Consider the following 18,381-nt stretch of genomic DNA (forward strand, 5'->3'; position numbering starts at 1 on the left):
AGAGGTGTGCAGGCCCTGATGAGAGGAGCCCTGAAGATGGCCCTCCACCTCCAGGCTCCTTTTTTCTGGAGCTGGGCCCACCACCTCCAGGGTCCTTTTTTCTGACTGACAGACTCACACCCTTCTTCCAAGCCCTGGCCTGCCCCTCCTTTTTCCACAGCCCCCTCCCCTCAGACTCTCCATGACCTGGAGGACAGAGCTCAGGTCCCTCTGTCTGGCTTCAGAGGCCTTGACGCATTGGCCTCCTCAGCCAGGATAACACACTCCCAAACCCCACATTGGCCCCGAAGCGGCGGAGCCCCATGCCAAAGGCAGTGCTCAGAACACAGGAGGTGCACACACTGGCTTGTTTATTAGGCAAGGTCTTAGAGACTCAATAAGGCACGATGTCCAGATGGGGGTGGGGCCCCTGGGGGCAGGGCCGGGACTACCCAGCCTCAGTGCCAGTGTTCCACTGGACTGAGTACTCCTGGCTCTCTGAGCAGCTCTCTCTTTCAGCTACCTCTTCTGGGGAGTCTGAGGACTAAGGGGTTCCTTTTATCCCAAGGGACTGAGCATGGGCAATGGAACCCTTGAGGGGAAGAACAGGTAGCTCCATGGTCTGGGGCTCAGCCTGAGGCTCCACAGACCTAGAAGGCACTAAGAACAGAGGGCGGGGCTCAGGGGAGGGCTTGGAGCAGGGCAGGGGTGGGACTCAGCCTGGCTGATTGGCAGGAAGGGCTTGGGCTGGCTGTCACTGAGGCACCAGATGGCAGAGGCACCAGAAGGCAGTAGGAGGGCAGGCTCTGGGGCTTCCTCAACTGAAGTCACGGTTGGGCAGGAGGAGAGGGGCCACCAGGGTCCACAGATAGAGGAGCAGCCCTGCCCAGCTGGCACAGATCTTCACCCACACGGCAGTCCATGTGCTGATCATCTTCCAGGTCTCGCCGGGTCTGAAACACACCATCTTCCCGTGAGCCCTGCCCATAATCTTGTGACTTCTGTCTTGACTCCTGAGTTTATGACCCAGTTGTGACCCCTGACTTCACCTCTGGCTCTTACCCTGTAACTGTGGTCCCTGTCTGATATTTTTGACAGATGGCCTTGTGACTCTGGACATAGCTCTTGATCTTGTACTATAAACCTCATCCTGACCTCAATTCTAACCTTGACCACAGTTCTAGATCATGAAATTGTGACCTGACTCCTGTTCTCTAACCTTCTGATCCTGTCTGTGACCTCTCTCCTAGTCTCTGACCTTGGGACCCTAAAGCTCCTTAGTTCTGACCTCTACCCTTGACTCTGATGACTCTGATTAATCCTGTATTCCAGACATGGCCTCTGACCCTATTACCTTTGTCATAACTCCTTGACCTTGCCACTCCAATCCTGGCTTTATGGCTTCCTAGCCCCAATTTTAACCAAATGACCAAATCTGTGATTCTGATCCCAGCCCCAGACCACATGACTCCTATTCGTGACCCTATAATTTAGGTTCTGACCTCCACACTCCAATCCTAACCTCCAACCATGAATCCCAAATCTGATACAGTGAACCACCCCAATCTGCAAACCCAGGCTGTCCTGCACAGGCCCAGCCCCACCTCCTGTGATCCCCCACCTTTCCATCACCTGGGGAAGACCCCAGGAGCTGAGCAGATGAAGGCACTGGCAGGGAAGCTGGGGCAGGGAAACTGCGGCAAGGAAGGGGCAGGCTCCATGGAGGGCCCCAGACAGACACTCTCACTCCAAGCCTTGAGCAGGCATCAGGAAATCCCAGTGAGGGGCCACAGGGGAAGAGACGTGTGTTACTTTCACCTGGGGCGCCCACACCGTGTCCACGCCCCGCCAGGCTGCCCACCTGTACCAGTTGGTGAGAGTCATCATGATGTGCAAGGAGGCCAGCACCAGGCAGAAGTGGAAGAAGGAGTAGCTATAGGTGACACCGTCCTGCTCGTTGTCAAAGGCCCGGCCTGCGCAGGCCTGCTGCTGCTGCGTGGCCTCCAGTATGGGCGGGCACTCCTCGGTCTGCATCAGGCTGTTCACCTGCCGGTGGTCCGAGGAGCGTAGACTGTGGGGGAGGAAGACGGGTGGTCAAAGGCGGTACCACTAAGGTGGGCAAAATGGACAGTCACGGCATTGGTGGCAACACTTGACACGGATGGGTCCAAAGCCTTGAAGGCCAGCGATCACCCTGGGCCCAGGAATTAACAAACTGCTTTGACTCTTGACTCTACTCCCACCCTGTTCTGACTCCCTGAGTGACCTTAAGCAAGACACTTAACCTCTCTGAGCCCCTGATTCGTCCTCTGTGAAATTGGGGATAATAAGCTGGGTGTGGTAGCACACACCACTACTTGGAAAGCTGAAGCAGAAGGATCACTGGAGCCCAGTAGTCGACGCTGGGGTGGCCGTGAATGTGTGGCTGTACTCCATCCTGGGTGAAGGGTGAGACTCCAACTCAACAAAACAAAACAAAACAAAAAAACTACCTGAGGTTAATAAAAGGGAAACTTAATAGCAAACAAGCACTGTTGATTATTAACATATTAACGAATACAGTTACTGGAATGGTGATTTGCAGTCCTAGGCACTTAATGCATGCTTATGGAAATGGCAAAGGAACACTCAGAGTAACAGTGACTGGTTAATTTATACTCTGTGCCAGGCACAGTGCTAGGGGCTTTACATCACTGTTCTATTTAATCCTCCCAGCAGTCCTGAAAGCAGGTACTACTATCCCCAATTTTTTTTTCCCCAAAGTGCTGGGATTACAGGTGTGAGGTGCTGCATCTAGCAAGATATTTTATTTACTTATTTATTTATTTAGAGTCAGAGTCTTACTCTGTCACCCAGACTGGAGTGCAGTGGCACACTCATGGCCACCACAGCCTTGACCTGCTGGGCTCAGGTGATCCTTCTGCCTCAGCCTTCCAAGTAGCTGGAGTCACAGACATGTGCCACCATGCTCAACTAATTTTTTTATTTATTGTAGAGACAAGGTCTTCCCAAGTTGCCCAGGCTGGTCTTGAACCCCTGGACTCAGGCAATCCTCTCGCCTCAGTCTCCTAAAGTGTTGGGATTATAGGTGTAAGCCACCATGCCCAGCCAAGAGCCTGATGTTTTTAACAGAACTTAATAATTTGAGACACAAGTATGATCTTAAAATACCAATTTGTATTTTGGAAAAGAAGTTAAAAAGGAAAGCTCGATTTCAGCCCCAACCCAGCAAGTTGAGAAAGCGCCCCTAGCTGAGCTTCAGCTGATCCTAATCCTCAAAATACTGTGTGGCTATCTCTTGCGTAGGAGCCCAGATCTGGGGGCGGGAGTGCTGTCAGTGGTCCCGGCCCTCGTGGGCTGCCTGTGTTCTAAGAACAGACATACTCCGTGTGCTTGCAGAAGTGCTGCAAGGAGACCACAGCCCAGGGAGGGGTGAGGATGAGAAGCATCCGGAACACAGCTGTCCAGGGTCAGGACAGGCAGGGAGAGAGAACTGGGGGCAGGAAGATGCCAAGCTCTCAGGTCACTGCCTGCTCATGTACTCCCCAGGTCTCAGTTTCCCCATCGGTACCACAGAAGTAATTGGGCCTTTCCAGGCAGAAAAGGAACCAAATGTGTCAGAGATGTGTATGGCCTATACAGACTTAAGAGAAAATGTTCTGAAAAAGACTGAACCGGTTGGGCACAGTGGCTCACGCCTATAATTCCAGCACTTTGGGAAGGTGAGGTGAAAGGACTGTCTGAGTCCATGGGTTCAAGACCAGCCTGGGCAACTTGGCAAGACCTCATCTCTACAATAAGTCAAAAAATTAGCTGGGTGTGGTAGCACATGCCTGTAGTTCCAGCTACTTGGAAGGCTGAGGTGGAAGGATCTCCTGAGCCCAGCAGGTCGATGCTGGGGTGGTCATGAGCATGCCACTGCATGCCAGCCTGGGTGACAGAGTGAGACTCCAACTTTAAAAAAAAAAAGAAAGAAAGGTCAGGCACGGTGGCTCAGCCTGTAATCCCAGCACTTTGGGAGGCTGAGGCAAGAGAACTGCCTGAGCCTGGGGGTTCGAGACCAGCCTGTGCAACTTGATGAGACCTCATCTCTACAATAAATCACAAAAACTAGCCGGGTGTGATGGCGTGTGTCTGTAGTTCCAGCTACTTGGAAGGTTGAGGCGGAAGGATCACCTGAGCCCAGCAGGTCCACACTGGGATGGCCATGAGCGTGCTACTGCACTCTGACCTGGGTGACAGAGTGAGACTCCAACTCAAAAAAAAAAAAAAGAAAAAGACTAAAACAAAACAAAATGTGAAACAGCCATAAAGTGCTCTGTCCCAGGACCCTGGAGATAGGGGTGGTGCCCCGGTGCCCGGGAGGGTCAGGTGGGGAAGAGAAGCCAAGTCAAGATGCCCTCGAAGGATCAAGGGCAGATGGAAAGTGGTAGGTGGGGAAACACAGGGCCACAGGGAGGCAAGCTCTGAGGCTGCCAGCTTCATGGTGAACAATCACTATGCCTAACATGATGGTTGAGCAACTCATAAAAACAGCCACCACACTGACCTACTTGCAAAAATGTTCAGTCACTTGCAATCATACCCAAATGCACTTGGCACCTGCCTCTCGCCAAGTTCTTTCCAAGTGTTTTGTGTATATTCACTCATCTATAACCCTTCAACAATGCAGGAAAGGGGTACTATTTTTATCTCTATTTAACAGATAAGAACTGACGCACAGAGCGCTTGGGTAACTTGCCTAGGATCACAAAACTACTAAGTGGCAGTCTGGCAACAAAGTTTACACCGATAAGCATCTGCTAGGATGTCCTGAGTTGCTCTCTGGGAGAGTGGGGGTCACGGCCATCTCCACCACAATGGAGGTTGTTATTTTCCTCTTGCAAAGGAGAAAATTGAAGCTTAGAAAGGTTAAGTCACTTACCCCAAGCCACACAGCAGGTGAGAAACAGTCTGAACTCACTGGCCTTGGTCCAAGCCCCTTCTCTGACCCCACAGCTGCCCTCACCAAGTCAACTAGGGTAAGGCAGCTGGTGTGCAGGAAAGGGCCCTGGCCAGGAGGCAGAGCCCAGCCACCTCGGCTCCCCATTCATGCTGTGCCCTCTCAGAGACTTGGTTTCCCCACCTGCACAATGCAAGGGCTGGACACGCTGCTAGTGAAAGGCACCTTCCAGCCTGGTCTCCTGGCTCCTTCTTCCTCCCCTCACTTCCAGCTATGGGCCCCCAGGTATGATTCCTCCCCTGAGTCCAAACATAGCCATACCTGATGAAAAGGGTACACAGGATGAAAATGATGAGGCCCACGATGCTTGGGGCATCCCACCACTGGGTCTCATAGCCCTCTGGGCCTGCCAGGACCGTCTCATTGCCAAGATGGGTCAGCAGGTGTGGGTTGCATTTCTGGTCTAGGAGTGGGAGAACAGTCTCCATCAGCCAATGCAGGTCAGGTAGCCAAGTAATCCCAAGGATGGCAAGAGAGTCAACCTCAATGGACAGGTGACACAACCAACCTCCAACTTCCAGCCACAGAGCGCCCAGCACAAAAAATGGCAGAGACAACTCCAGGAACAGAAGGGCCCTCCCACCTCTGGAGGACTGAGGCTCAGAATGGACAGGAGCTGGGATGGTCCTGTCACCTGTGAGGGTGCCCAACCCCTTGGCAGGCCGATGCTGGCCCAGGAACCAGGCCAGACTTCCTGGAGCCTGGCCCAAACTCACCGGGGACACTGGACAGGGCCGACCAGGTGACAAACATGGTGTAGAGTGTGATGACCGAGGCCTGCAGCAGACCTGAGTTGGGCTGGGCCTCCTGCCAAGAGTCAGTCATCGTTAAGACCCCTGCCAGATCAAGGATGCCTGCTCCCACTCAACCCACTCACACCAGCCAGGTCACCTCAGAAACCCCACCCACCCAAACGACATCCCACCCAGCCCACTCACACCAGCAGGGGAACCTCAGAAGCCCCATCCACCCAAGGGACACCTCACCCAGCCGACTCACACCAACCAGGGGGCCTCAGAAACCCTACCCACCCAAGAGACATCCAATCCCGCCCCACTTTGGAAAAACACACCCGTCAGGTCACCCACCATCCAAAGACCGAGTCCTAATTCTCCTTAAGACCCCTCAGATTACCAGACTTCCTCCCCTGCTGGAAGACTCTTCAGGGACAGCAGCTCATCACCCTCTGAATCAATGCTTCCCTGGTGGGCCCCTGCCTTCATCTCCACCTGGTTGCTGCCACACTCCTCCCCACTGACCACATACCAGCCATGTTGGCCTCCTCTGTCCATAGAACCCACCACACCCTCTCTCACCTCAAGGCCTTTGCACATGCTGTGCCCTCTCCCTGATGTTCCTCCCCAGCATCTCCACATAGGCAGCCCCTCTCTCATTTAAGCAGGACTCCCAAGTGGCCCTGAGGGCCCTGACCTCTCCAGCCTTGTCCCTACCAGCTGCCAGTCTTTTAGTCTGAACCCTTCTTCAGTGCCCACACAGCAAATACTACCAGATCACCTCACTGGGCCTGGTCCCTGCTGCTTGTCCTCCCCTGGTCCTCACCACACATGCCATTAAAAATATGGATCTAAACTCTGTACACAGGCTCTGGAGCCAGCCTGCCAGGGTTTAAAGCCCAGCTCCACCACTGTCGAGCCCTGTGACCTTGGCCAGGCCTCTATTCCTGTAAAAGGAAGATGAGGATGGTATGGGGACCAGATGACAAGACAGAGTCCATTCACCTCCTCCTCTTCTTCACAGCCATATCCCTAACATCTAGAAGATGCTGAAGAGGGTGCATACAATAAGTGCTGAAGAGGGATTTGTTGAATGAATACTGATTGCTGTTTGACCTGGGACAGAGGCATCACCCTCTCTGGGCTTCAACTTTCTCCCTTGGAATGAGGCTCTGCACAGAAGGGAGGTTCCCAACATTTCTGCTAAAGATTTTCAAGAGTTCAAGCTCCCTCTGAACCCCCGGCATGCTGAGCTCCCACACTGAGAAGCATCACTGCATCCACAAGGTGCATCAGGGGTACTTTCTGAAGAACAAACAATTATGCTAAAGCCCCCACCCATTATTCCAGACAGTCTGGGATTGGAAATGCAGAACTGTCCATTCCAACACCACAGCTTGAGGTGTCCAAGGCCCTGATTTGCATAAAAACAAAAATGACAACAATAAGAACTACAATAATAGCCAATATCTGACAAATATCTACATGCCAGGCACTACTCTAAGTGTGTACAAATAAGATCTCAATCCTGAGAACAATTCCAGGTAGTGGATCTTAGGATGCCCGTGTTACGTTAACCGGCACAGAGAGGTTAAGGCTCTTTCCCCAAGACGCCCAGGGTGGAGATGTGGGAGAGCTGCAACGCTAACCCGGACAGGCTGACCTGGGAGCCCTACACGCAGCCCAAGCCTGTAACGGACAGCCTCAGGACTCAGGCTCCCACAAGAAGCCCCACCCACCAAGGGGTCAGGGAGGGCCAGGCAGGCTCACCTGGATCTTGGGCAGGACAGCGGCAATGGACACGCAGACGCAGAGGGTGAGGTTGAGGCTGATGACGACCTTACCCTCGTGGCAGGCGCTGGGCTCGGTGTAGTAGATGAACAACAGCGCCACGGCAGCGATCGACAAGGAGTAGAACAGCAGGGTGAAGAAGAAGAGGCCTGGGGGCGGGGCACTGAGCTGTGGCTGGGGGCGGGAGGTGCAGGGGACTTGCCGGAAAGCCCGCCCCGCTCCAGGCCTCGGTTTCCTCGGGCCTTGGTTTTCTCCTCCACCTCTCACCCACACCTGTGCGAGTCACTGCCCCATTCTGACTGAGACACTTCACTTGCTACCTCATGATAAGGTGACCCTAACAAGAAATACACGAATAAAAACAGTCCTGCGGGACGGGCACGGTGGCTCACGCCTGTGATCCCAGCACTTTGGGAGGCAGAAGCAGGAAGGTTGCTTGAATCCAGGAGTCCAAGATCAGCCTGGATAACACAGAAAGACCATGTGTCTTCAAAAAAAAAATCAAAAAATTAGCCGGGTGTGGTGGCACTTGTCTGTAGTCCCAACTATTTGGGAGGTTGAGGAGGAAGGATTGCATGAGCCCAGGAGGTCAAGGTTGCAGTGAATCATGATCATGCCTCTTCACTCCAGTGTGGGCAACAGAATGAGACTCGGACTCAAAAAAAAACCAACAGATGTGCAAAATGTGAACCAGGAACAGATGGTCTGCCGATGGCCTGCTCTCTCTGCCTGAGAGACGACGGCCAGTTTAAGTTTAGGGAGGTGTAAAAGCCAAGCAGCACCTCAGTAAGCCCTTCTCAACGTATTCAGAACTGAGAAACACAGGGTTCACTCGGCCACTAGGGTTTCAGAGACCAGGTGTCGCTTGAAGTTCATTCTGGACACCACCAACAGTGCCTCTCCTACCGCTGGCTGTGCGTAGGCCACCCTGCAGGGACCACTCAACGAGACTCCTCCAAGACCCTTCCAGGTGTTGCAGCGGTCCTCCGAGCTCCCTGCAGTCGCCCCAGGATGGGTGCCTCCCCCCTTCCCTCCCCCATCTGCCTGGGCCTTCAAATCTTGCCCCAAGGGAAGGGCTGTTTGAGACGCCACCCAGTTTTTTTTTTTTTGAATTGGAGTCTCACTCTGTTGCCCAGGCTGGAGTGCAGTGGCATACTCACTGCCATCCCAGTGACGATCCTTCTGCCTCAGCCTCCAAGTAGCTGGAACTACAGGTGCACGGTACCCTGCCCAACTAATTTTTTGTGTGTGTGTGTGTGTAGAGACAAGGTCTGTTCAAGTTGCCCAGGCTGGTTGCAAAACCGTGGGCTCAGGCAATCCACTGGCCTCGGCCTCCCAAAGTGCTGGGATTACCGAGCCCACCGTCCGCACACCCCCCAACTTTTAGCTAGCATCAGGGACCCCTAGTTCCTCGGGCAGCCGCAGCACTGACCTCCGTACCAGGCGCGGGAGTCGCACTCCTCCGCCCTGCCCAGCCACTGCTGGTTCCAGGAGTGCGCGAAGTCGATGAGCAGGACCAGCTGGATGAGGATGAAGAGGAAGGAGCCCGCGACGCCAAAGTAGAACCAGACTGCGGGAGAGCGGAGCGAGGCCAGGAGGCCGGGTCTGTGGGGGTAGGCAGGCCCCCCCAATCCCCTGGCTCACGTCTACTCACAGAGCGTTCCTGCCCCACACGCACTGGGGGCACAGGGAAGAAGCAGAGTCCCCGCCCTCAGGGAGCCCCAAGCCACCCACAGAGCGCACACAGAATGGCCTGGTGTGGTGGGGTGAGGCGGGTGGGCAGCCCCTGAGTTGCCCCAGGGCCACTGGCCCAGCGCCACAGGGCGGTCTGAGGGGTGGGGGTGAGGACACAGCCAGCAGCCTGGGCCTAAGAGCAGCCCACCTCGCCCTCCCCCCAGACCCCGCCTCCCTCCCCACGACCTCCATTGCCTCCTCTGCAAGCCCGCCTACTGTTGGAGAAGGAGCCGTCAGGGATGTAGAAGGCGCCCACGGTGATGCCCACGAGGATCAGGAACTTAAAGAACCAAAACCTACGGTAGGAATGGACAGGGAAACTGCGTGGGGGTAGGGAAACCGGAAGCCAGACCAGGCCTGACCCCAGGACCCCCGCCCCCAAAGAGCAGATGCTGGGACAGGACTTGCTTTTTTCTTTTTTAAAACTTTTTTTGTAGAGGCAGGGTCTCACTGTGTTGCCCAAGCTGGTCTTGAACTCCTGGCCTCCAGTGATCCTCCTGCCTTGGCCTCCCCAAACGCTGGGAGTACAGGCATGAGTCACCTCGCCCAGGCTGAGGATGGACTTTCTGATGGCCTAATGGGCACAAGACATCAGTCCTGGCCCCAGAAAAAACCCTGAGAGGCAGAGGGAAGGACAAGCAGGGTGAGGATTCTCCCAGGTTCGCCCCAACTGTGTCACTTAAGTGCTGTGTGGCCTTAGGCTTGCTGTTGCCCTTTCTGAGCCTCGTTTTCTTGTCTAAGAAATGGGCATAACCAAACGACCTGTTCTCTGGGCTGTGCCTCCTGGCTTCAGTGGCTCCTGAGTCTGAGGTAGGGTCTGGAGACCTCTGGAGACAGGGAGAGGAGGGGAACCCCTAGGAGAGGGGCCCAGGGTGCAAGCAGTGACCCCCCCCTCTCACCCATTCTGGATGGCAGCCCGGGGGTCCCGGCTGCTGCGTACGCAGCTCATGAGCAGGGTGAACAGGAAGAAGAAGGCCGCCATGGCAAAGCACATGCGGTAGACAGCGCGGTAGCCCAGCAGGGAGCCGCAGTCGATGTGGCCCTGCAGGACCACGGAGGTCCCGGCTCCCTCCTCACACACCCAGGGCAGCTGCGGAGACAGATGGGGCAGCGTCGAGGCCCACCCCCCTGGAATCGCGAGGCTCTCTGTGAACCTGAGGCCTCCTTGGCCAAGGCCAGCCAGGAAGGAGGCTCCCTGCAGGGCTGGGCCTCCCTCCCAACCCCCCGCCCTCCAGGGAGAGCTCTTGAGAAGCTCATGGTCCAGTCACCTCTTGTGACCATCTGTTCATGTCCCTGTTATCATCCCCACAGCCTCAGGGACCCCGGGGACCCCGTCTACAGCAGGGTGTCCCCAGGTGCTCCCCACCCACCATTGCCTGGAGACCCCTCCTGTTGGAACAGAACCTCTAAGGTGGAGTCTGAGAACCAGAGCTCTGCAGACTCCCCAGGGAGTGGCACATTTGAACACACTAAACTGTGATAACCTGTGGCCTCGATGTCCCTGCGGACAGGACAGGCTGTGAAACATGAGACAAGGGAAGGGTGAGGAGTCCCAACCTGGGCCTGGGCAACCCCTCGGCCGGTGTCTGGGGGCAATCATCATTAAGATTTCCTGAGGGGACCTTACAAGAAACAAGGAACCCCCCCACCGTGAGGGTCCCCATATGAAGAAATGTTTTTATTTCCAGCCTCTGCCCTCAGTGCGCTCACACACCCCTGTACCTCTTTGAGGAGCTGCAACGCCAAGCCCGGGCCCTCCAGCCCAAAGCAGCTGAAGTCCTTCGCAGAGAACACAGACTGCTCCCCAAGCCCACACTGCCCCTCTGGGTGGCTCACCTTGTGCAGCTGACTCTCCACGCCAGGGCTCAGCATGATGATGGACACTAGCACCCCCAGAAAGAGGAAGGTCGTGAAGATGAGGCGGCTCACGGTGGAGTTGCGGCTGGCGGGGCAGCAGCCGCATAGGAGGCAGGGGGCCGAGCCGCAGAGGCAGGATGCCTGGGGGAGGGCCAGGCGGCACTGTGAGTCTCTGCCTCTCCCCTGCCCCTCCCGGAAACACAGCTCCCACCACCTGCTCATTCCCATCTCCACATCTGCGCTGAGAAGGCAGGAGCACACTCTTCCGCCGTGCTAGCACAGTCACCTTTCAGGCCCAAGGGGGAGGCTGTGGAAACCAAGCCTGGAAGAGGCTGGGTCGTATAGGGCCACACTGCCGGGAAGCCACAGAACACAGGTTCAAAGCTGGGTCTATCTCAGATGCTACTGAGACTTCAGAGAGATGGCTGGGGTTCCATCATTTCTTACTTACAGGGAGGGAGAATGGTAAAAAAGAAAAACTGGACACAGTGGCTCACACCTGTAATCCCAGCACTTTGGGAGAAGGAGGTGAGAGGATTGCCTGAGCCCAGGCGTACAAAAATGGCCTGGGCAACTTGGTGAGACCTCATCTCTACCATAAATCTAAAAATTAGCTGGGTGTAGTGGCATGCACTTGTGGTTCCAGCTACTTGGGCCCAGGCTGAGGCAGAAGGATAGTCTGAGCCCAGCAGGGTTGAGGCTGCGGTGGCAGTGAGTGCACCACTGCACTCCAACCTGGGCAACAGAGTGAGTTTCCAACTCAGAAAAAAAAAAAAATCAGAAGACCAGTTGTCACTTATTACCTGTGTGATCTTGTATAGCTCACTCAACTTCTCTGAACCTCAGTGTCCTCTTCTGTAAAATGGGAATCATAGTGGTATCTTCTCCTCACATGGCAGGGGTGAGAATGAATTAGAAAGTCTACACTATAATCTCCTCAGCTTCCCCTTTCTCTTTCCCACTTAGCTTGTCTCAATGGGACTTACTACCATCCAGTGGGCTTTGTATGTTACTTATGTTTGTCTGTCTCCCCTTTCTGGCAGGGCAGGGCTTTTTATTTTGCTCACTGTGGTATTTCCAAAAACTGAAACCATGCCTGCCTAGCACACAGTAGGAGCTTAGGGACTATCTGTTGAAGGACTATAAAGTGTTCGGCAAACTCAGGAACTGGCAGCTGCAGTGAGCTATGGGTGAAAGAGTGAGTCTCTAATAAAAATAAAAAATAAGGCCAGATGCAGTGGCTCACACCTATAATTCCAGCTTGGGAGGCCAAGGTGAGAGGATTGTCTGAGCCCACAGGTTCGAGACCAGCCTGGGCAACTTAGTGAGCCCTCATCTCTACAATAAATCAAAAAAATTAGCTGGGCATGGGGGTGCGTGCCTGTCGTTCCAGCTACTTGGAATGCTGAGGCGGAAGGAGCACCTGAGCCCAGTAGGTCGAGGCTGCGGTGGCCGTAAGCGTGCCACTGCACTCCAGCCTGGGTGACAGAGTGAGACTCTAACTCAAAAAAAAAAGGAAAAATAAAAAGTGTTTGGCATAGTATCAGACACATGCTAAGACCTTAAAGCACAGCAAGTGCGAAATAAACATCTGTTGAATGAACAGAATGATTTCCAGCTCTAGGGCTATACCAGTTTTGGACAACAGGTGGCAGTCTAGCTCTTTCCGGCTCGGGGCCCTGCCTGCAGCTGGCAGCCCTTTCCTGGGCTGAAAATCAGGCAGCGGCTGATGATGCCGCATCCTTCACAGCTGGTGCATTGAAACGGAGACTCCCTCCTCTGTGGGAGTCCACAGAGCAGCCTTTGAGGAAACAATCCCCACATCCAGATTCCTCTGGTAAACTATCTTTTCCCAAACAGCCCTGACTCCTCACCCAGGGATCTAAGAGACCAGAGAGCAAGAGGCAAACCTCTGGGAGTTTCCATGGGCGTGAAAGACACTAAACAAATAATCACACGTGTCCTGCCAAGTGCTAAGAAGAACGCGTCCTGCTATGAGAGCGTTAACAGGACCCAACTTCGTTTGGGGGTGGCAGGCCAAGGAAACCCCCTTGACGAAGCTACATTTAAGCTGAGAGCAGGATAGGGAGGCACTGCCAGACCAAGGGAAGGAAAGTTCCCAGGCAAGTGGCTCTGGGGTGGACAGGGCTGGGGCATTTGAGGAGGGGGAAGAAGGCCCTTCTGGCCAAAGCTCTGTGAGCAGGCAATGAGGAGTGAGTGTGAGGTCGCACAGGCCAGCAAGGCCGGGCCACACAGGGGCCAGCTGCCAGGAGCAGGACCCTGGTTTTCCTCCTCTCAAGGGGTCAGAGCCAGGAGACAGGAACAGCCTTACATGGGAAGATCAGCCTTGCAGAGAGCAGGCAGACGGGGCTCTGGCTCCTTGGAGGCCCGCTCCCTTCCTTCTGGACTGATCACAAGGCGCACTCTGCTTGGGATGTGGCTCCTTCCCTCTTAGCCACTCCTGCCCCCCAGACTAAAAATGCTCTTCTTATCCATCTCTACCCACAATGACATTAAATACGATGCTCAGGAAATGAAATTATTGCTCATGATCCAAAGCAAAACAGTCCACCTGGCTGGGCACAGTGGCTCACACCTGTAATCCCAGCACTTTGGGAGGCTGAGGCACAAGGACTGCCTGAGCCCAGGAGTTCAAGACCATCCTGGGCAACATGGCAAGAACTCAACTCTATAATAAGTCAAAAAATTAGCCAGGTGTGGTGGTACATGCCTGTATTCCCAACTACGGGGAAGACTGAGGCAGAAGGGTTGCCTGAGTCCAGTAGGTTGAGGCTGCAGTAGCCATGCTCTTGCTACTGTACTGCAGCCTGAGTGACAGTGAGACGCCAACCAAAAAAAAAACCAAAAAACTAAACAGCCCAGCAGCACCTGCAGCTGCGCCCCCAGCCCTGCCTTCTACCCATGGCTGTCTTTGGTGGGTAAGGAGATAAGAAAAGCCAGAAAAATGTTTTATAGGTAAACAACATTCTGGCTATCAAACAGAGCAGGTTATTAGTACCATTTTACAGATGTGGACATTGAGACCAGCAAGGTTAAGAAACCTAATAGAGGTCACACAGCAAATCAATAACAGTGCTGAGATTCAAGTAATAATAGTGACAGCTGCCATTTATGAAGGGTTACTCAGTCCCAGGCACTGTAGTAAACACTTTATCTACATTAAGCTTCACTGATGTTATGAATTAAGTGTGTGGTAGCCTCCCATTTGCAAATGTAGAAGCTGAGAGAGTTGACATGGCGCACATCACACAGTAAGTAAGCTGAGGAGCTAGGATTCAAACTCACGTCTGGGTGTACCAAGGCCCAGGTTCTGTTCACAGGTCTGCACTACTTCCCACCCACTAACTCACTGATGGTATCTCATTTCATTTAAAAACACCCCAGTAATGAAAACAATCCCTCCAAGACCAGAAAAAAGCCCGTGGGTACTGATGTAAGACATTGGAGACCCAAGAAAGCTGTTCTACTTGCAAGGAGCTTGGCCTTTCAATTCCGTCTGGTTCGTCAAGATCAAAATCAAGGTGTTCCTAATACCTAAAACCTCAGGACTTCCAAAGGCCTGATGAGCAGCCAGAGAAACCAGATCAGGGAGAGGAAAACACAGCCCAGTCCCCTGCTGCTTTCAGAGCATCCTTGGAAACCTTCATCCTCTGTGATCCATTCACCCCACCTCTTCAATGGCTCGCACAAGAATTTCTTCCTACAGAAGTACCAGCCCCCTTAGAAATACTAAGGACAGGCCGGTATGGTGGCTCACGCCTATAACCCCAGCACTTTGGGAGGCCAGGGTGAGAGGATTGCCTGAGTCCATGGGTTCAAGACCAGCCCGGGCAACTTGGTGAGACCTCGTCTCTACAATAAATAAATAAATAAATTAGTCGGGTGTGGTGGCGCATGCTTGTAGTTCCAGCTACTTGGAAGGCTGAGGTAGAAGGATCACCTGAGCCCAGCAGGTCGAGGCTGCAGTGGCTGTGAGCATGCCACTGCACTCCAGCCTGGGCGACAGAGTGAGATTCCAAATGAAACAAACAAAAAAAAATACTAAGGACAGATACACGTGTGCACGCGCACACACAACACAGAAGATCACTGTGGCACTGACCACAACAGGAGAACACTGAAAATAACAAAATGCTCATCAATATTTCATGATTATATTGCAATACAGGGATTGCTTTGCTGAACAGACTAATGTGTAGGTCATACTTAACATGGATACATTTAATTGTACATAAATTAAACCTTAATTAAGTAGATTTTATGAATTTTTTTAAAAGTAAAGAAAGCTGGGCAAGGTGGTTCACATCTGTAATCCTAGAACTTTAAGAAGTCAAGGCAGGATGATTACTTTGAGCCTAGGACTTTGAGATCAGCCTAGGCAACATAGCAAGATCATGCCGCCACACACACAAAAAAAAAAATTAGACGGGTATGGTGATGCATACCTGTAGTTCTAGCTACTTGAGAGGCTGAGGTAGAAGGATCATCTGAGCCCAAGAGGTCAAGGCTGTGGGAAGCCATGATCATGTCACTGCACTCCAGCCTGGGTGACAGAGTGAGACCCCAACTTAAAAAAAAATATTTAAATAAAGAAAACAACTAAAATAGGTACAAAGATCTAGGTTTTGTGAACTTATTAGAATCTCAAGAAACTGCAAACACCTTAAATGTCCAACATCTGGGGACAGTGGCAACCCATGCACTCCACAGGATGTTACAGAGGTGGAAAGGTAAAGTCACTCAGCAGCAGAGTGGCATAGGTGGTGCTTGTGATGCCATGTGAAAGGAAGGCAAACCATAAAGCTGTTCCCCACTGAGCTTACAACCCACAGTGAGCACTCAGGAAAGACAGTGGTGGAATCTTAGCACCAGTCCAGGTCCGCAGAATGGAGAACTCAGACTTTAAGATGCTCTGGTTCTTAGAGTCTTAAAGGTTGCTTGGCATTCAACCAACCCAAGTCTCTTTCCAGTGAAGAATCACTCAGAAAGCAGCCAGCCATCCTCTGCTGCTTGCACACGGCCAGTAACAAGAGGCTCACGACCTCCTGAGGCAAGCTGGACGGCTCTCGAGACGTGCGTGACTTGGCACGGTGGGAACAGGCTGTCACTGAGTCGTTCACACTGTCTCCTGGTTGTCCCTAGTGTGAGAGACAGAGGTGAGCACTAGGCGGGCAGAGCAAGCAGCTGAGGGATGGGGCCACAGTTCTGCACTGTTTTGTTTAAAACAAACTGGCGGGCAACCCCTTCGGGTCCCCTCCCACTGTGGAAGCTTTTCTGTCCTCTCAATAAATCCTGCTTTCTCACTTAAAACAAAACAAAACAAAACAAACTGGCCTTTACTCCTGGGTATTTATCCCAAAGAATTTAAAGCAGAGACTCAATCAGAACCTTACACACCCATGTTCATAGCAGCATGACTCACAGTAGCCAAAGGTGAGAACTGACCAAACGCCCATTGGTGGATGAAATAATAAACAAAAAGCACTGGAGATACACAATGGAATATGACTCACTCCTTAAAAGAAAGGAAATCCTGACACATGCTACAACATGAGTGAACCCTAAGGACATTACACTAAGTGAAACAAGCCAGTCGCAAAAGGACAAACATGGCATGGCTCCACTCACAGGGGAACTTATAGCAGTCAGACTCATAGAGAAGCAAGAATGGTGGTGACCAGAGCCTGAGGAGTTGCTGTTTACTGGGAGTTTTAGTCTGGGAAGATGAAAGCCTTCTGGAGACGGATGGTGGTGATAATTACACAATATTGTGAATGTACTTAATACCAGTATTATGTACACTTTATTTATTTATCTATTTAGTTGTTGTTTTTTTTTTTTTTTGAGTTGGAATCTCACTCTGTCGCCCAAGCTGGAGTGCAGTGGTACACTCATGGCCACCCCAGGGTCGACCTAATGGGCTCTGGTGATCCTTCCACCTCAGCCTTCCAAATAGCTGGAACTACAGGCACATGCTACCACGCCCGGCTAATTTTTGATTTATTGTAGAGATGAGGTCTTGCCAAGTGGCCGGACTGGTCTTGAACCCGCAGATTCAGGCAATCCACACACCTCGGCCTCCCAAAGCGCTGGGATTACAGGCTGAGCCACTGAGCCCGGCCTTTATGAACACTTTACAATGGTATATTTTATGTTATGCATACTCTACCACAATAAAAAGTAAGTAAAAAGGACTGAGGAGGCTGAGGTGGGAGGATGGCTTAAGTCCAGGAGTTCAAGGCTGCAGGAAGCTAGGATGGTACCACTGCACTCCAGCCTAGGCAACAGAGACCCTGTCTCTAAAAAAATTTTTAGCCAAGCACGGTAGCTCATGCCTGTAATCTCAGCACTTTGGGAGGCCGAGGCAAGAGGATTGCCTGAGACCAGAGGTTGGAGACCAGTCTGGGCAACTTGGCAAGACCTCATCTCTACAATAAATAAAAAATTAGCAGGGTGTGGTGGCACACACCTGTGGTTCCAGCTACGTGGAAGGCTGAGACGGAAAGATAGCCTGAGCACAGCAAGTCGAGGCTACAATGGCCATGAGCATGTCATTACACTCCAGTCTGAGCAACAGAGTGAGATGCCAACTCAAAAAATAAATAAATAAATAGATAATTTTTTATTAAAAAATAATTTTAAAAGGAGGGAGCAGGGAGTTTTCAAGGAAAAGCAGGAAGTCAGCAAGCTGAGGAGCAGGGAAGGGTATTTCCAGCAATGGGAATGACACGTGCAAAGCTACAAGGGACACTGTATTTTCAGGGTGACTGACAGGGCAAGAGAAGACGCTGGAGAGGTAATGGAAGCCATGACCAAGGTCCCTGCAGGCCATGCCAGGGAATCTGGACTTTAACCTAATGGCAACAGAGAACCACTGTGAAAGAAGAGGAATGATGTCAGATCTGCATTTCAGAAATACCACTTTTAAAGTGAAAAAAAATTTTTCTATATAAAAAATTGTTAAAAAGAAATACCACTCTTAGCCTAGGTAACATGGCGACCTCATCTCTACAAAAATTCAGAAAATTAACCAGAGACCTAGTGTGGTGGCTCACACCTATAATCTCAGCACTTTGGGAGGTTGAGGTGAGAAGATTGCCTGAGCTCAGGAGTTCCAGACTAGCCTGGGCAACTTGGCAAGACCTTGTCTCTACAATAAATCAAAAAATTACTGGGCATTGCGGTGCATGCCTGTAGTTCCAGCTACTTGGGAGGCTGAAGTGGAAGGATCACCTGAGCCCAGCAGGTTGAGGCTGCAGTAGC

General features: G+C 52.4%; 1 protein-coding gene across 1 annotated transcript in view; it reads right to left on the minus strand.

Annotated features, from left to right (window-relative positions):
* Nucleotides 1–656: 656 nt before the first annotated feature.
* Nucleotides 657–18,381, minus strand: part of SERINC2 (serine incorporator 2) — a 25,827-nt gene continuing 8,102 nt past the window's right edge. Inside the window, exons 3-11 of the mRNA XM_008066774.2 lie at nucleotides 11,077–11,238; nucleotides 10,140–10,330; nucleotides 9,457–9,536; nucleotides 8,939–9,076; nucleotides 7,486–7,655; nucleotides 5,698–5,788; nucleotides 5,243–5,384; nucleotides 1,841–2,050; nucleotides 657–932 (exon numbers count right to left, since the gene is read on the minus strand). Coding sequence (XP_008064965.1) covers nucleotides 797–932; nucleotides 1,841–2,050; nucleotides 5,243–5,384; nucleotides 5,698–5,788; nucleotides 7,486–7,655; nucleotides 8,939–9,076; nucleotides 9,457–9,536; nucleotides 10,140–10,330; nucleotides 11,077–11,238 — 1,320 coding nt within the window. The 3' untranslated portion in view covers nucleotides 657–796. The remainder of the gene's footprint in view (nucleotides 933–1,840; nucleotides 2,051–5,242; nucleotides 5,385–5,697; nucleotides 5,789–7,485; nucleotides 7,656–8,938; nucleotides 9,077–9,456; nucleotides 9,537–10,139; nucleotides 10,331–11,076; nucleotides 11,239–18,381) is intronic.

This window comes from Carlito syrichta, unplaced genomic scaffold (genome assembly GCF_000164805.1).
Source record: "Carlito syrichta isolate Samal-C Ts95f unplaced genomic scaffold, Tarsius_syrichta-2.0.1 Scaffold309100, whole genome shotgun sequence".
In the NCBI taxonomy this organism is placed as follows: Eukaryota; Metazoa; Chordata; class Mammalia; order Primates; family Tarsiidae; genus Carlito; species Carlito syrichta.